Source organism: Penicillium daleae (assembly GCF_028827525.1).
Source record: "Penicillium daleae strain IBT 16125 chromosome Unknown utg000009l_segment0_segment0, whole genome shotgun sequence".
Classification (NCBI taxonomy): domain Eukaryota; kingdom Fungi; phylum Ascomycota; class Eurotiomycetes; order Eurotiales; family Aspergillaceae; genus Penicillium; species Penicillium daleae.
The window spans coordinates 4,067,833-4,084,420 of NW_026623157.1; the positions used below are offsets into that span (position 1 = coordinate 4,067,833).

The 16,588-nt window shown below is 50.3% G+C and overlaps 6 protein-coding genes across 6 annotated transcripts; 1 reads left to right on the forward strand and 5 right to left on the reverse strand.

The window, feature by feature from the left end:
• Positions 1-559: 559 nt before the first annotated feature.
• Positions 560-2,056, reverse strand: N7458_012617 (Sodium/calcium exchanger membrane region; the record flags this gene model as incomplete). Its single annotated transcript, XM_056915998.1, has 4 exons — positions 560-1,483; positions 1,538-1,733; positions 1,790-1,792; positions 1,848-2,056. 4 exons carry the CDS (start codon positions 2,054-2,056, stop codon positions 560-562), a joined length of 1,332 nt encoding a protein of 443 aa, XP_056760752.1.
• Positions 2,057-3,587: 1,531 nt separating this feature from the next.
• Positions 3,588-5,281, reverse strand: N7458_012618 (putative amino acid permease family protein; the record flags this gene model as incomplete). The annotated part of the gene is made up of 2 exons (XM_056915999.1): positions 3,588-5,050; positions 5,125-5,281. The coding sequence occupies 2 exons, from the start codon at positions 5,279-5,281 to the stop codon at positions 3,588-3,590; spliced, it is 1,620 nt and encodes a 539-aa protein (XP_056760753.1).
• Positions 5,282-8,858: 3,577 nt separating this feature from the next.
• Positions 8,859-9,886, reverse strand: N7458_012619 (uncharacterized protein; the record flags this gene model as incomplete). Its single annotated transcript, XM_056916000.1, has 2 exons — positions 8,859-9,488; positions 9,566-9,886. The coding sequence occupies 2 exons, from the start codon at positions 9,884-9,886 to the stop codon at positions 8,859-8,861; spliced, it is 951 nt and encodes a 316-aa protein (XP_056760754.1).
• A 3,695-nt stretch (positions 9,887-13,581) lies between these two features.
• Positions 13,582-13,936, forward strand: N7458_012620 (uncharacterized protein; the record flags this gene model as incomplete). Its single annotated transcript, XM_056916001.1, has 2 exons — positions 13,582-13,750; positions 13,893-13,936. The coding sequence occupies 2 exons, from the start codon at positions 13,582-13,584 to the stop codon at positions 13,934-13,936; spliced, it is 213 nt and encodes a 70-aa protein (XP_056760755.1).
• Positions 13,937-13,946: 10 nt separating this feature from the next.
• Positions 13,947-14,925, reverse strand: N7458_012621 (uncharacterized protein; the record flags this gene model as incomplete). The annotated part of the gene is made up of 2 exons (XM_056916002.1): positions 13,947-14,618; positions 14,665-14,925. 2 exons carry the CDS (start codon positions 14,923-14,925, stop codon positions 13,947-13,949), a joined length of 933 nt encoding a protein of 310 aa, XP_056760756.1.
• Positions 14,926-15,346: 421 nt separating this feature from the next.
• Positions 15,347-16,574, reverse strand: N7458_012622 (uncharacterized protein; the record flags this gene model as incomplete). The annotated part of the gene is made up of 2 exons (XM_056916003.1): positions 15,347-15,821; positions 15,883-16,574. 2 exons carry the CDS (start codon positions 16,572-16,574, stop codon positions 15,347-15,349), a joined length of 1,167 nt encoding a protein of 388 aa, XP_056760757.1.
• Positions 16,575-16,588: the final 14 nt, after the last annotated feature.

Genomic DNA, 16,588 nt, shown 5'->3' on the forward strand with positions numbered 1-16,588 from the left:
TGTACCTCTCGGTGCTGGCCCATGTACAGAATATACGCATCCCAGCTTCGTACAATTTCAGCGCAAGACTAAGCATGAAAGGAGGATAAGAAAGGACAATGGCAGCGTAGAGGTAAAAACGATAAATCTGAATTCGGTGCTTAGGGCAGAGGGAAACTAAGTCATTGCATGTGCCCGGTACGACAGTTGGCATTCATGTTATCTAAAGACGAAAATGTTCGAGGAGAGCAGCCAACGCTGTATCCAAGTCAGTAGGAATATAGCAGATTTTTGCGTACCCAGGATATACTCACCAGACCAGCTGCGGTTTCAATATGGGATTGATCAAGCAGACGTTACAAGCACGTCGTAGAAGCGACAGAAAACAGAAAATTTCTACTTATGACCTGTAAGAAGCGATAGGTACATGGATATGAGATCAACAAGATAGGGAAGTTGATCGACAACGGACGACATTGTGCTCAATGCCAACTAAGGAATTGGTAGCAAGAAGGCCCCAACCCTAGATATGAGAAGATTCAGAAAAAAGGTGTATGAAGAGTGGAGGTGTGAGAGCATCTTACGATATAGCCGCAAAACAAGCACATAATATTGCGCCTTCCAGATAGTTGGTCTTCCCCTTGAGTATAATGAAACTTACCAAAAGGACAGAACCAACAAGAGTCACCATCCCAAATTGATCGAAATGTAAGCTCAAAGGCTTATGAAGAGCCCATCCCGCTAGAACCATCACAGGAGTGATGAAAAGTCCGATCTGAATCGCAGAACCCAGGGCAACACTGATTGCGAGATCCATCTGACCTTTCCCTGCCACGACAGTAGCCGTGACAATTTCCGCGACATTCCCTGCGATCGGAATGATAATCAAACCGACGAATGATTCACCAAGGATACTTTTGTCATTGAGTGCTTCAAAGCTTGAAGCAAAGAATTCGGCGCAAATAGCAATGAGAAAGGTTGAAGCAGTTAACAGGCCCAGGGAGATTGTGCGATTCGCAATAACTTGGTTTCGGCAATAGTGGTCATCTCGATTTGATGGGATATCGTAATTGTTATTGTTATCCCACTGAATAGAAGGAGAGTTGCTCCTTTCCATGGTGTCAATGTGCACCATAGGCAGTCCTTGTCCATTGTGCATGTCTGCCGGAGCGGATAATGGGAGTTCAGGAGGTGAGGGAGATGGAACCTGCTCCATTTGTGATGGAGAGATGATATTTGTTGCTGCAGTATGTGGGGGTACAGGGAACGATTCTTCGTCCGAGTAGACCTCCTCATAATCGTGATTGTAGGATATCCGACTGGAGGTGATACCAAGACACTGTGGCCCAGACGAGTGAGAGCGAAATAGATGCGGGTGGGATTTAAACTGGAAAAACAAATAGAGAATATAAATTCCCAGGAGGATAATTGAAACACCTCGGCTGAATGACAGAGCAATATCATCTGCTGTGTGGATATTTTTGACACTGCCATAGAAAGCACTCTGGAATGCTAGGTTAATAGGGAATCAAGAGAAAAGGGTGTGTGCTCCACGAACCGGAATCAGAAGGCAAGACACGGTGAGATTTAGTAATCCAACAAACGAGTGTGTCACATCTGTGTTGTATATTTGATCCGGAGCCAGGATTCCTCCTGCAATGATCGCCGAACCGAGGACAAGAAGTAGGTTGACAAGGACAGAGCCAAGAAGAGATGCTTGGACAATTCTGATATTGTTTTTCAACAGTGCCGTGCTGTCAGTGAGTGTTAGAGGCCAGTTTTAGGCAATCGTCGAATATGAAGATCTTACACACTAGAAAATGTTAAATTGAGGGATCGTCGAGAGAGGAATGCTGAAAGACGCTCACAATATGATCAGTTCTGCAAGATTTCCGATGCTTATGTTCAGAAGAGCGCTGGCCGTTTCACCCAGGTCTTGACAAAGTCTCTCGGTCGCGAATGTAAGCGTCATTGATAATGGGATAATCGCGATCAAGTTCAAGATGAAGATGATTATTGAAGGAGCGTCGGCAAGTGAAATGATGATTGCTGCTACAGGGATCACGAAGGAGATCATGATTCTCGGCTCAAGGAGTAGTTTGCCATGACAGCGAAACGCCAACGCGGGGTGTTCGCAAATTCGACAATCGAACGTCGTGCAATCGGCCTGTTTGGTGGAGTTGTTTCGAAAGACATTCTTCAGTTGCTGGGAGACTTTATCTACACCATGCAGAGTCGGAGGCTGTTCTTTGTCGAGGTATCATAATCAGCATCACATTCAGAGAACTTCGTCTAGAGAGGAGAGATTCACGATCTGTTTCACATTGCCCAGTACAATCCACATTCCTTGTGTCACTCATGAAACCATTGTCCTGAATTTCCGGTGTGAAATCATTGGCATTTCCGTTGAACGAGCTAGTCGGTTGATGTAGGTGATGCCCAAGAACGGTTCCATTCGCGACCATCGTGAGAATATTCTCAAAATTGCACAATCTGCTCTGGATCCAAAATGTCCAAACGATTAGAACAAATACGAGATTCTAATTACTATCTGAATAGATATACGAAGGCGGGGATTACCTTGCGGTAATTGCATAGGGGCAAAATGTGGACTGCGCGATTTGTTCAAAAGAACGTCCAATCACCAAAACTAGCGAGTACGATTTGGAGCGGATCCAAGCGGGTCGTGGACACCTGAACATCGAGTAATTTCTATTATTTCTTGGCTAGTACGTCTGTTCCTCGTGGTAAGGGTGAATTACAGGTCCCGTGAATGCATTTAGCTGCCTCGATAGCTCGTGGACATTACGGTAGTCAGATTAGCCGTCTGGGTATGGTTAATCCCTCACCAAAGGATCTACGATGACACTATCCACCGGTGTCAGATGAGGAAAATTAGGCTGATTTGTCTTGTGGTCATGGGCTTACGAGCTCGAGATACTAATTACGGATGGATCGTTTGGCGTTGGCGTGGCTCGGGAGTGGCTCGATAGCATACCGCGCGGTACGCATGTCAAGTTTCTTAGCTGTGCGTTTAAAGGAGGCGTTGGGTCGTCATTAGAGGGGGGGGATGGTCTGCTACAACCCGTGGATGGTCCTTGGAGATGGAATAATCCTGTGTTCTCAATAGACACTCTATTCTTTCCTATGTGGTCTGGAAAGGGGTAGGTTAGCTTCCTTGATAAGGCATGCTACTTATACTGTGACATGACAAGAGTATGGGTTCCACGCGTTAAAGGGAGCCTATGCGGACAGGAAACGGGTAGGTCAGCTACCTTAAATAGGTACGCTGCTTATACTCGTCTCAGACACGACGGGACATAAGTACTAGCATATTTGGTCTCTCAACATGCCTCTTTAGTGCTCCTGGGCAAGGATTGTAACAGAAACGGTATCTCAAAAGACTTGCTGGATATAGGTATATTCAAATTACGTTGTTGACAATAACAATTCGACCAACAACTAGCTATACTGTATGTACAAACAGGCCTCACGCCTCAACCCCTGTCCCAGACCAATGAAGATATCAACGTCACCCAGTCCACTCAAATAAACCAGCTATACTCCGTACACATTCTCCCAAACCCGTCTAACTCAACAACCCCACTTTACTTCGAATCCGCATCCGAGCTAGGCGCAGCAACAGACTCGGCATTCTCCAAATGCTGCGCATAGAACATTTGCGCAATAGCATCATCGGTCTGGAGGTACGTCCTACTACCCTGGATAAACCAAAACGCGATGGAAATCACCAGCATGACACCAAACACGGCAATAGCGTAGTTCATATCGCTGGGGGCTGGGTTGGGTGCACCGGGGAACAGGAAGAAGACGGTAGTGATGACGCAGTAGACGATACTGGTCCAGTTGAGCCACGGGCCCCAGCGACCCAAGTGGACAGAGCCGCCGGGTGGTAGCTTGTCGCGGCCGACGACGAGGAGCGCCAAGATGGGCATGCCGTAGGAGATGGTTAGTGCGATCGTGCTGACGGAGAGAATGGCTTCGAGGACGGTGTTGGCGAAGAGGTATAGCACGCCGACGATGGCGATGACCACGCCCTGGCCCCATAGAGATCGGGCGGGCACTTGCCACACGGGATCGACGTGGCTGAAGTACCGGCTAAAGGGGAGACCGCCGTCACGGGCGAAACCCCAGGTCAGGCGAGACGCGGTGGTGAGGACGCTGATGCCCTGGCCGATGCCGTTGAAGATGAATAGGGCGAGGAGGGTGGCGCCGCCCTTTAGGCCGACGGTCTCGAGCATGAGTTCCATGAATGGTAGGTCGGCGTTGGTGACGTTGTCCACGCTCTGGATGCAGAATAGACAGACTACCATGAAGATGAAACCGGTGATTGCGCCGAAGAGCACGGCCATCCAGATCACGCGGGGTGCGTTGCGGCGTGGGTTGGGGATTTCTTCGACCATGTGGATGACGGAATCGAAGGCGGTTAAACCGTAGGCTGCCTGGACCAGGCCGGTGAACCAGGTGATACCGTCGGGCCAGCCGGTTTGGTTGATCCATGCGCCGAAGACGAATTTGCCCGGTTGGAAGGAGAGACCGCTCTTGACGCCGACGCTGATCAGCATGGCCAGCGACATGACCACGAACAGGCCGCCGAACCAGACGCCGACGAAATTGTTAATCCAGGGGAGGATCTGCTCGCGACGACAGCTGACCACGTTGACCACGGTCAACAGGAAGACGACGCCAATGTAGACAACAAAGTTGAGCCAGCCCTGGCCACCGCCGGTCCAGTTGGGATCGAACATCGTCCGCATACCGAGGATGAATTCGGTCATAAAAGCGACCTGCGACGCAGTAAGAGTCCACCATCCAAAGGTGTTGATCCAAGCACACATGTACGAGACGAAGCGGCCCCAAGGCGTGTTCCAAAGTCGGTGTACCCAGTACGCCTGGCCGAGGGCCGTGGGCATGCTGCTGGTCAATTCACCCAGGGAGAGCGCCACGCATAAATTACAGATGGTGACCAGCACCAGACCCCAGAGAATAGTGATGGGGCCGCCATTGGTAAGACCGCTGCTGAGATCCTGGGCAAAAGTAGAGTAGGTTCCTAGCAAGGAAAGCAGGAGTCAGTGGACGTGTTCGACTCGATCACCCGGGGGAAATACTCGGCCAGTCACATACCTAGAACACAAAAAGCCAAAGCAAGCATGCTCCAGATATTAAATTTGCGGGTCAATGCCTGGGCATGGCCCATACCGGCCAGGTCGGTCGCATCCTGCACATCCTGATCATTCTCGAGAGGCACCTTGAGGGGAGGCGATGTTGATTCCACGTCCATAACTTGGTGAGACTTCCTTCAGCCGGAGGTAAGATAGATCGATTCACGGGGCAAGACAGTAGAACGCGCGCCCATTTTCTGCCTGCAAGCGTGAAGGGGAGAACAAGAAGGGAGGGAGCTGGGGAAGGGGGGAGGGACTAGGCTGCGTTTCTATATAGCTGGCTGGGTCCACGAGGCGTGTGCGAGTCGATCGACCCCCTCCTTTTATTCGCTCCTGTCTGTGTGTGTGTACCTTCCAGTCGCCGTTCGATCCTCCGAAAGAACCTTCGGTGGAAAAGACTAAAGAAAAGAAGGCTGGGCTAAAGTGGGAGGAGCCAGGCCCTGGTTGGTGGTCGCTGGTCTCTGTCACTGGGTGGTGCCCCCAGGGAAAACACGGGGGCGGCACCGATAAAGCTGGGGAGGGATGGGCCAATGACGATGCTCCGTTCGACAAGAGTTCACGGGGTTAATAGTCGAAATCACAGAGATTGGTCATGGACATTTGAACTGTTGGTCATGGAAATGCTCGTCGCGCGTCGACTGGAATTTTTTTTTGCGGGGGGCCTACGTTCCGCCCTCGGCAGGACCTCCTTCAGTGGGCCGAGGACCCAGTCTTTGATCTTGGAAGGCGATCCACTTTGATAAGGAAGGCGATGGGCACTGGAAGCGTTGGGTTGAAGATTATTGATCACGGTGAGAAGAATATGCTGAAGAAAACAAGACGTAGGGTAGGTACCTCTATGTTGGCCATGGTTGTAGCTGTGTGGTCGTAAGTGCCGCCTCTTGTGATATACGACTGGTTAGTAACTATACCAAGACCACCCTGCCTAAGCAGACATTCCCCTAGTTCCCAGACCACCAAATGGATTCCCATTAAATTACATATCAATTCTGCCCTACAATGCCATAAAACTCCATCTAAGCGCCCCCCAAACTCTGCAGCCGCCATCCAGCCACGCAAATACGGCCGGGTCCTCAGTGGCAAGGACATCCCAAAACAGCAAGTCCATGCGACTCGATAAGCGATAACGGGAGCGGCTGAAAGTCCGCTGGATGATTATTGTATCAGACCGACATGACGGACACCGTGGACAAACGCAGAGATGAAACAGATAAACATGCCTATCAGGCTATCAGTCAAGGACCCGGAATATCCAGATAATCTCCCATGGCCAGTGGAGTCCACGTCCCGATGCCGGATCACAGCCCAACGTCCGTATAGAGTATGTCCAACGACCACGAAACTCAATCGCGAGGTGTAGCCGAAGTTTACCTGGGCTTAGCCTACGCCAGATGCCTAGCATGAACCGTGAAGGCCCGATCGCGTGACGATGTGTTTTCCGGGGAGACATCCCACAGCCAAGAGGATGGGGGAAGGGCGAAACGCATGTACTTCGACCAGTCAGGACTCACGCAGCACCTTTAACTCCCTGCTTGCCGAGATATCTGGGGGACCCGGACTTGTCGGGATCCACTTTGGGCCCAAGAGGGGCCCAAAGGGGAATGGCGGGGCGTATTCCATCACCGTGGCGGACTGATCAGCATGAGCTTTGCCGCGAGACATGGTGAATTATTACACAACACAAACGCATGCTGAGCTGGGAGCTGGTCGATCCGGGTCGTTGGCGCCGGGAGTGTTCCAGTTCTGATCAGATCTCGTTATTGGTCTGCGTCGCCGCTCGGTCTTGAGGCTTCTCCTTCTCTTTCCCCTTTTGGGAAGCTGTCGAGTCGTGATGCACTGCTTTGCCTCGACGGATGCGCTGTATGCCGATGGAGTTGAGATAGACTCGGGTTCGATGGGGATGAAATGCGGGGTGATTTCATCACAGGGTAGGGATTCATGTTTTCGTCCGTCGGTCATCGTGTCGCTCAAGTTTGCGTCTTCACGATATCTCCCGACACACTCCCCTACTTCTTCCTCACTATTGAGCCTGGAGGCTTTTGCCCTGCCGGCGATAGTCAGGCACCATGCAGCCATGCCAAACCTCTTTAGGAATGTACAACCAGATGAGCCTCTAGTCGAGCATCCGAGCCGTTACCCGCACTAGCGGCCTGAGCCCTGAGCCACCAGAGTTTGCTGGGAGACCTTGTTTCAATCTCCGGATATCGTGCGTAACCAGGACGAATAACATCAATAACATCTGCGGTGTTGTTCCGGGATGAAGTCTGTCACTTGATGCGTTATTTGCCCGTCGAGATTGTGGCGCTTGTCGTGACACGTCGCTCAATCCGGGATATTAGCAATCGAAACACATGCAGCCGTGTTGGTTGTGACTAATTGATACCTTCGCCGACACCGGTAGACGGCTTCCGCCGAGTGTCTGGGGTAAAGGGGGAGAGGGGATTTCTCCGGCTGGATGTTGCTTCAGTAGGACTGGCTACTATTGAATAAATGTGGTTGCACATCCGTCGTGCTTGCAGCGATGGACTCTGTGCCACTATCAGCATGACACGGCATCAGCCCCGGAGATTTATTGCTCTTTCAGAAAGCTTTGCTGGCACTGATTTGCTAAACGATGACTGAAGCGAGTTGACCCAGAGGTGAGTCCAGCCACTAAAGTGAGTGATAACGATGAGATCGACCCCCAAGACTCGACGATATTCGCAAAGAACAACATTTTGTATAGTGAGTGAGGAAGCTGTACCTCGATGAAGACCCTTGTCAGTGCAAGTTGGATAGAAATTCTTGATCGAAAGAACTCACGATGATTCTTATGTGTTAATTCTCTGGAATCTGTACGGCGCGAGTATTTCCGAATCGGGAAGGCCGGGAGCACGTATGCAAAAATCAGCTTAAACTACCTCAAGCGTGTCAGCTCTCTCAACTGATTCATTAAAACATCTCCACCCACCTCGACAGCATCATGTCATTTCGCTTATCCTGATTCAGAGCACGTCAGCCAATGCCAAAGCTCTTTAATCAACCACAACTCTACCGCCATGACCTCCTCTAGAGAGTCACTACAATCAAAAACAGATCGTGCACAACCAGTAAAGGGGAAAAAGTATGAATCATTCGAGTCTTGGTAATAATATTAATGCTTGAACCCACTATCAGAAACACCGACTGGACATGTGGAGCAGGGGAATCACAAAAACAGAAATAGCCAAAGGCACAAGCACAAGCACAAGCAGAAGCATAAGCATACTTTTGTTGCTGTCACCAGGACCCGAGTATGACACAATAATGATGATAATGATGATGATGGGAGAGTGGCCGAACGACCAAAATGCAGAATCCAAATCAAACGCCCGTTTTCCAGAGACTTTGCCTGTCTTCGTTGAACGCCCCGACAGATCCAAACAAGAGATGAGAAAGATGATGATAAGATGAACAGCAGACTGTGTCTGTGTCTGTGTCTGTGTCCGTCTTCGTGAACATGACCATGACCATGACCTGAACGACCATCCAAACCAGAAAACAAAAAAGAGAAGAACTCCGTCCGCCAGCGGATTTCCAATATCCTCTAGCTATATATCGCACGCCACGTCCATGAGCACAAGCGCAAGAAGAACAACCCCAGAAACGGACAGCAAGAAACCGAGATCCAGGCACAAGCACAAACCGACATGGACAGTGGAAACTCACTCGCCATCCTCACGAACGACCCTGCCTCGAACTCCTCCACATTCCCCCCGAAACAAGCCCCTGCTTCAACATCATCAACTCCTTCTGCACCGCAATATTCTCCTGCTGAATGCGCTCAATGTACGCCAGCGCATTACTCAGGATCTCAGATTTCTTGAGCGGTCCCGCGCCTGCGGGAGACGTTTTCTGCACGCGGGCGGGGGAAATGGCCTTTTCCAGGGCGAGGAATTTGGCGTTCATGTTTGTGCGGTACCGCTTTTCGATGATGTTGTGGGCGGCGCGTTTGGCGGCGTTGCGGCCTTGGGGGTCTTTGGGGGCGGGTGCTTGTGTTTGTGCTGGGGCTTGGGAGGATGGTTGAGTTTGGGCGGAGGAGGTGGAGGATTCGTTGGAGAGAGAGCGAGTTTTGCGGCGTTTGTCGGTGCGGGTGGGGATGTATTCTTGGGGTTTGATTTCGGGGCTGGAGGACCAGCGGGTTGAGGATGTTGATGCCGACGTGCTGGTGTTGGTATTTGTGTTTGTGTTGGCGATGGAAGAGCGGGTTACTGGTTTTGATGGTGTGGTGGATGTGGGGGATGTCATGGTCATGTCGATTGATGGGCGGGTACTGATTGACCAGGACTGGTCGTCGCTGTCGAGATCCTGAAGGATGTGGTTAGCAAGACATGTACGTGTACATGTGATGTGGTACGGTGTGAGGTGAGTGGTAAGTGTCATACTGAGGAGAGCGAGACGGTATCTTCGGCCGTGGGCATGCTGAAGCCGCTGATGGCAGTGGGTGTACCGAAGGGGTCTAGGAAGAGATCTTTGGAGTCGGCTGTCAGGCTGTCGGCGAAACCGAAGGAGACGGGGTCCATGTCGGCGGGGTTCAAGGAGAACAGGTCAATGGCGTTGTCGTAGGACCAATTGCCGGGCAGAGGGTCGGAGGCCTTGGTCGTGGGGAAGAGCTCCATGGGGCGCGACTGTGGACTGAGTTGTTGGTTGAGGTATCTCTCGTCTTCGAGAGAGAGATTGGATAGAGCGGTGCGGTTGAAGGCCATGGTTGGACCGGGTTGATGGGAGGTTGCGATCATGCACGGATGATGGTGGCAGGAATTGCAACGGCGGGGTCAGTGACAGGTTGTAAATATTGATACACGAGCCTGGGGCTGTAGCTCGTAGTAATTGGTCAAGAGGTGCTTGGTTGTGAATTTAAACAGGATTGAGTGGCAGGATGCTGGGGAGGAAAATATATATCAAGAGGGATCGAGAAGCTGTAGACTGAAGATCGACTGGATTGGATACTGAACCATGGAAATAAGAATCACGGTTCCCCCCGGCCGGGTCAGCGCCGTTATATAATGCCCGAGTTATTCTCGAAACGATACAAACCTCGAAAACGGACAGGGAAAGATACGAACAAGGGGCCTTGACCGGATGACGACCCAATTCGTGGGTTGGGGGCTGACCGAGTCTAGCAGCCGAGAAAGAGAGACAGAAATTGACTTGTGATGTCAGGTTTTTTTGGTATATCGACAAGAGAGACCCGATTGGGAAATAAAAAATAAAATAAAAACATAATAAATGGATCCTAGTACTAACATACTGTGTACATATGTCAATGATTGTGCAGTACTTCGTACTAAGTTAGAACGGTTATGAAGTTTCGGATTCGGATTCTGCGATTCGCTCGGTGCACTCGAGCCGAGATCACCTTAGCCATCTGGCAGCACCTGGACGTGGCCCTCGGCCGGCTCCGAAGGGGCTATCAGCCGCGAGCAATTCCGAATGTTCATCGTAGGTCCCGTGTTCTATTTTGCAAAAACCGTTGAACCCAAGTATGTCATCGGTCGGGAGCGTTAGTAAGGTACAAGTTACAACTATGATGATTGTTCGAGTACAGAAACGGGGCAAAATGTGTCGAGTGGGGCCGAGAACCCGCGAGAGTACCAGCGAAGGAACATTGCCAAGCCTCGCTCCGGCCGAGACTCGGGCCCGATGCCTAACGGTTATTCAGAGCAGGCAGAGTACTGTTGTGCATTCTGGACAATATCTAGGCAGAGAGGACCGGTAAACAGGGTTTGAACATTTGTCCAATCAGTTCTTCCTAATTGGCTCGTTGGACTCCTCCCCTGACCGGAAAAATTCAATTCCCTGCCTTATACTCCGTCCCATTGGCAACGGCCTCGCCCGGTAACCCTGCATGGCGCGGGCGATCCGCTGCAGCTCAACCTGTCAGGCCAAATATGACACATGCATCTCCAGTTGGACTGCCACGGTCGTTGCAGAAGAGCGCAGATTTTCTGCAGTTATCCGGGATCAACAATGCACATACATGTACAGTATTTTGGCAATGGCAACGATATCCAAATAGTAAAGACTAAAGGGAAATCAGGTACTAGCAACCAGGGCCTTCTGCATAATGCATACGGCATGCTACCTAAGAAACAGGGGCACAACCGTTGGCTGCAGAGCCTGGACTCGAGTCGACTCGACAGGGATTGCCTAGAGTGCAGGCATGCAAGTACAAGTCTAGTATGTACTGTAACGTAGCGGAACCCAAGAATCCGTTTCCGGTAAGATTGATCTTCGGTGCAAAATAAGCCACTCGCATCATACTAAAGCAGGGTTTTGCGAAGCGAAATGTCGCTTATTTCTTCATAATTTATGTACCATGAACCAGGGAATATGGCACTGCCTTGTTGCTGTACCTGGTGGTCGCGAATTGTAGTAGTACTGTACCCTTTCAACCTCGGGAACTCGACACATGACTGTATATGCCACTCGTGGCGAATCTTAATTACTTGTGCGAAAAGTATGAACCTAAAGCATCGTGGTGTTCATTCGTACGAGATACCCCTTTCATCCTTACCAATTGCGCCTCACCATTTGTCTTTTTCATTAGTACCTGTACCGCAGTATTTGTTTTGCCGCTTTTCCACTACCCCTCTCTAAACCGCCTCCCCGCTACAGCTACAGCTACATCTGCACCAGCAGTTGTAGGACCAGTAGCTGCGGGACCAATTCGGACACCGTGCATCTCGCATCTTACATCTCACATCTCACCCGGGTTGTACTATAGAAACGTTATAAGTGGATGCCCTTCTGTACACCACACCACATTAAACACTCCGTATTAGCCACACTACTCTACCAGGCTAAGCCCCATATCAACCCAATAAACATACCCATCTTAAGTAGGAGCATCGACATCGATTAGGAATGACCTCCCGCGACCCAGACCCATAGTGGACCCCGTAACGGACCACTCCCAACACTCCTAATTCCCGCTGACACAGCCCTAAACGCCCAAGTCTCAAACTATACTCCGTAATCGTTGCCGCTTTGGGTCGTGGGGTGATCCGGATGCTTTGTTTCCCTTGACTGCGTTGACGGCTAGCGTTTTGAGGGCGGGTGTTTGAGCCCGGTGTCTACCGAGGAGGGACGTTTTGTCCTTTGTTTTCCTTATGACGGATGTTAGGTAGTGTGGTCCTCGTGACCGGTATCATAATTGCGACGAAGTGTTTTCGGGATTGTGATGGGGAGTCTGGGGTTTTTCGGTGTGTGGTTTGGGACATTGTCGTGAGATTTAGGGAGGGAGGGTTGTCTCCTGATGGATGTGTTGTTGTGGTTGAGGTGATGAGTTTGTATCACGATCCGGTTTCCGTGATATTAGATTGGAATTGAGATTGAGAAGAGAATTGTTGAGTCTGGTACGTCCAGTTTATTCTGCACATTCAATTGCTTCGAATTTCTTTATAGCATTGACAATTCCCTACATTTACACTAGATGTTGCCTCTCCTGCAACCACCATATCAAACTTTACACCCAGATCTACAATCCCAATCCAACTACACCACCTTACCCAGCCGGCTCAAACAGCCGGCCCCGGCGCCGACCCGGGTGGAGCAATGCCGCAACTAACTAGTCCCTCCTGCAAGCTGACCGTTGCCCTAAGGTCGAAACCGTCATCGGAACCCCCTTTTCAGCCCTCTTTTTCCCAACCCATTGTTCCGGCTAGGGTCAGTCCACGCGGCAGGCTGTCGGTCCGGGTGGGGAGCTGTCATCGCCGGGCCCTAAATGCCTAATTAGGGCCTTAATGAATCGTCAGCTGGTGCCACGGATCGAGACTGGATCGCACTGCCGAAGTAAGGCGGTCTTCCCCGGATTCTGGCTTCCGTGGCGGGATCTACGTCGGTAGCTAGGGGGTTTGTTGTGTTTGGGCTAGTGGTTGGTTGTGGGAGTGTGTTTATAGGGGGATAATGTTATTACCGGTATGATGTCAGGGGTGTAGAGGTCTTCTTGGTCCTGTTACTTGAGAAAAGCTTTTTCAGTTTAGAGGGTCTGTAAAGTCTGTTGGAAAGATCCATGCTCGGTTTGTAGGAGTTGAAATCTTGTTGAATCTTCAACAGGTCGAGCACCTTGATGTATGAGCCGAAAGATATTGATCAGTCGAGTCACGAACGACACAATGGTGATTGGTTCACGAAAGGTCTGCAATGTGAGCAGACTCTATCTTGAGCCAACACAATGAACTGACGAGAGATATGAGCTAGTGATTGCGTTTTGAAGCAGCTCTTCTCACAAGGCTAACATCACGGACTCACTCCTGAATTTGAATATGTGTCGTGCGTTGCTGCCAAGTATACCAGGGCCCAAACACCAGGCTGCCTCGCAGTAATAGTTCGCCAGCGAGTATGGAAAAATTCAAAATATCGTCAGGATTATTTCCTCTGCTATCTCAACATATTCAAAATGAATTTCTATATCGCTAACATTTCTGGCCTTACTAGGGCCACTGCTCTCACCCTCGTCGCTGACGGTGGTACTGACGGCTATGGCGAGGACAAGACCGCCAAGGAGATCTTTTGGTATGGTGCGCATAATGCCAAGTACGGCGGCATCCATCTTTGGGTTAAGGAATGTAAGGGGGTGCTAGATGCTCTTGATGGACTAGGCGGGTGTATATATCTGGTTCCATTGAGATGGTACTGTATTCACTTGTCAAGGCAGTTCTTGTACATGCCCATTTCGCTCCTTTGTATTTGAATAATCCATAATATCAGTTCCACCTGATGATCCGCGCTGCCTCAAAACATTGCCTCGCTGAACGTAGATATTCATCCAATCAAAGCCTGAATGGTCGTTTCGTAGCTTTCCGGCTCCCGTCCGAGAATTTCCTTCATCGCCGGTGATACAACAGCAGTCTCTCCTTGCTTGATAGCCTCCCAAGCCGTAGTCCACTCACTCGAAAGGTCAACACCGTGGTACGTGTGCTTGTCCCCGATTTGAGGAAGTTTGACGTATTCGTCAATGGAAATCTTTCGAATTCTTAGAGGCTTTCCGATCGCACGGCCCAAGATATCCACCGTCTCAGCGAGAGATATCTCCCGGCGGCCAGTGAGCAATACCTTTTGGTTCAAATACTTGAAGTTCTCGGAGTGATCAATAAAAGACATGATCAATTTGGCGGTCGCTTCGCCGAGCTCGTCACGTTTGACCCATGATACTCCCGGTCCAGTTCCGGGATGCGGAATAGTAATTTCGCTAGGAGGGTTTGCTGGGTCTAGCCATGCCGTGTAGATAGGGAATGATTCAGAGTAGAGCCCTTCACGAATAGATGTGTACGTGATGTTGTCTGTGAGTCCTGCCAGATACTGCTCCGTTTCGAGGTGTGCGCCCATGACATGAGCGACACTGCGGTCGGTTAGGTGACCGGCGAACCCCAGGGACGAGTAGAAGATGTGTTTCACGCCACTTTTGATGGCAGCTTCAATGGCCGTGCGGTGGGCCTAGTTTAGTTAGTACAGCTAAATGACCTGCAATGAGGATGCTTACTTCGACTCGGTGTTTGATCTCGAAGGATGCATACGAGATAAGCATCAGAATGTCTACTCCATCAAAGGCATGATCAAGAGTAGCAGGCTGGTCATAGTCCGCAGTTCGCAGTGTGGCGCCAGCTTGACCCAGGGTGCTCCATTTATCCGGGCTGCGTGCAATCAAAACCAATTGAGACGCCGAGGCAAGTTTCGTTAGGTGATTGACGACGCTTGTTCCGAGACCGCCAGAGGCGGGGAAGACACCGATTCTAGGGGCCATTTTGAGAGGTTGAGCAGAATATTGGCTTCTCAATACGAGGCTCCAGTTTGCGGGATTGAAGGGATTTGTGAAAATGCTGATGCCCCTTGCGGCAAGATGAGATCCGCTGCTTCGAATGTGATAAAAGGATGAAGCACAGTTGCGATTGCTTGTTTCTTGGCGAAGTGGGATTGATCAGCAGTTGATTATAAATGGCCTTCGGTCGGGTATATCAGCCACCGACGATGGTGGGTTGTCTAGATACCGGAAATACCCCTCGGAGTTTATACAAACGCCTTCAGTGGTAAGAAGGCTATAGAGATTCTCTCTAATTCGACTTTTCCATTCGTACAAATATCACTGTAGACAACCAGGAGGGCCAACAGTCTAGTGAATTCATATTAAACCCCACTTCCCAAAAAGTGACATCATTCAACCAAGATCAGACCTTATAAGACAGAATGAACCGCCCATTGTCATACTCTGTCACAGTATAATACTCCTTGCGCACGGGATTATAACTCATATCTTCATTCCCAGCCATAAACCATCCAGGGAACTCCTTGGCAGTCTTCCCCTGTTCCCAAGTGAACAAATCACCAGCATGAGGATCACGACCGTTGCTCCGTGAGAGATAGAATTTCCCATCATAAGAAACACCACCTTGCATCTTCAGGATGTCTACGCAATGAGCCCAGCTTGCTGTGGCCAGGCCATCGCTATTCGTGCGAAGTCGGCGAGTCGTCGAGTCTAGCTGGTACTTGACCAAGCGGATGGGTACGGGATCCTTGTTCGTGTCGACTTCGCCGTCGCGCACGAATTCGCCGACGAGGAGGGTGTCGGGCTTGTCGCTGCGGTCGAGGGAGATCCAGGAGAAACGGAAGGGGGATTTGGATCCGGGGGTCCATTTGTACCACCTGTCGATGTGCTGTGAGTGAAAATGTGGAGAGAACAAAAAGGTGCACAGGTGAGACGTACCGAACTTGTGGCAGAACATATTGGTATCCATCCGCAGAGTATCCCTTTCCATCCTTCATCTTGCCAACGCCATCGGCAATCTCAACTTCCCAAATATTGTCCAAGTCAAAGGCACGAATGCCATTGTTCGTATCGACAACATACAGCAGGTTGCCGTACCACATTATACCGCCAGCATGGATAGCGATAGACTTGAAATCATCATCGGCAGAAGGATACACGAGAAGAACATGGCGATACTTGTGCGTCTTGCGATCGACGAAACTCACACGTACACTGTCACCCTTCTGATACCAACTGACAATCCACGCTTCGTGGTCATTCCATTTTCCAGTGCCTAGGGCATCAGCCGAGCTAGTGATACCCTGTGGCGTCCACTTGGTAGTCTTGTAGTCGCCAGAGTTCCATGCCCACGCTTCAGAGGGAGATCCCGTGCCGACCGATGGGTGGCCTTTGTTTAGGTCGCGATTGCCGGAGTTTAGCACGGCGGTGACACTGACATTCTTTCCGGTGCTTTCAAAGTGCTTCGCTAGTGCTGCGAGGTGAGAGCTGTCGGCAGATTCTTGGAGGGTAAAGTCTTTAGCGTTGATGACGTTTTTGTTCATGCAGTAGCGAGAGTCTGCTGCAAAAGTAGTTGGGAAGGAGAAAGAGAGGAGAGCGGTTGTTAAGTGGAGGAAAGAAGAGTACCTCATGTTGTCAGTTTAGT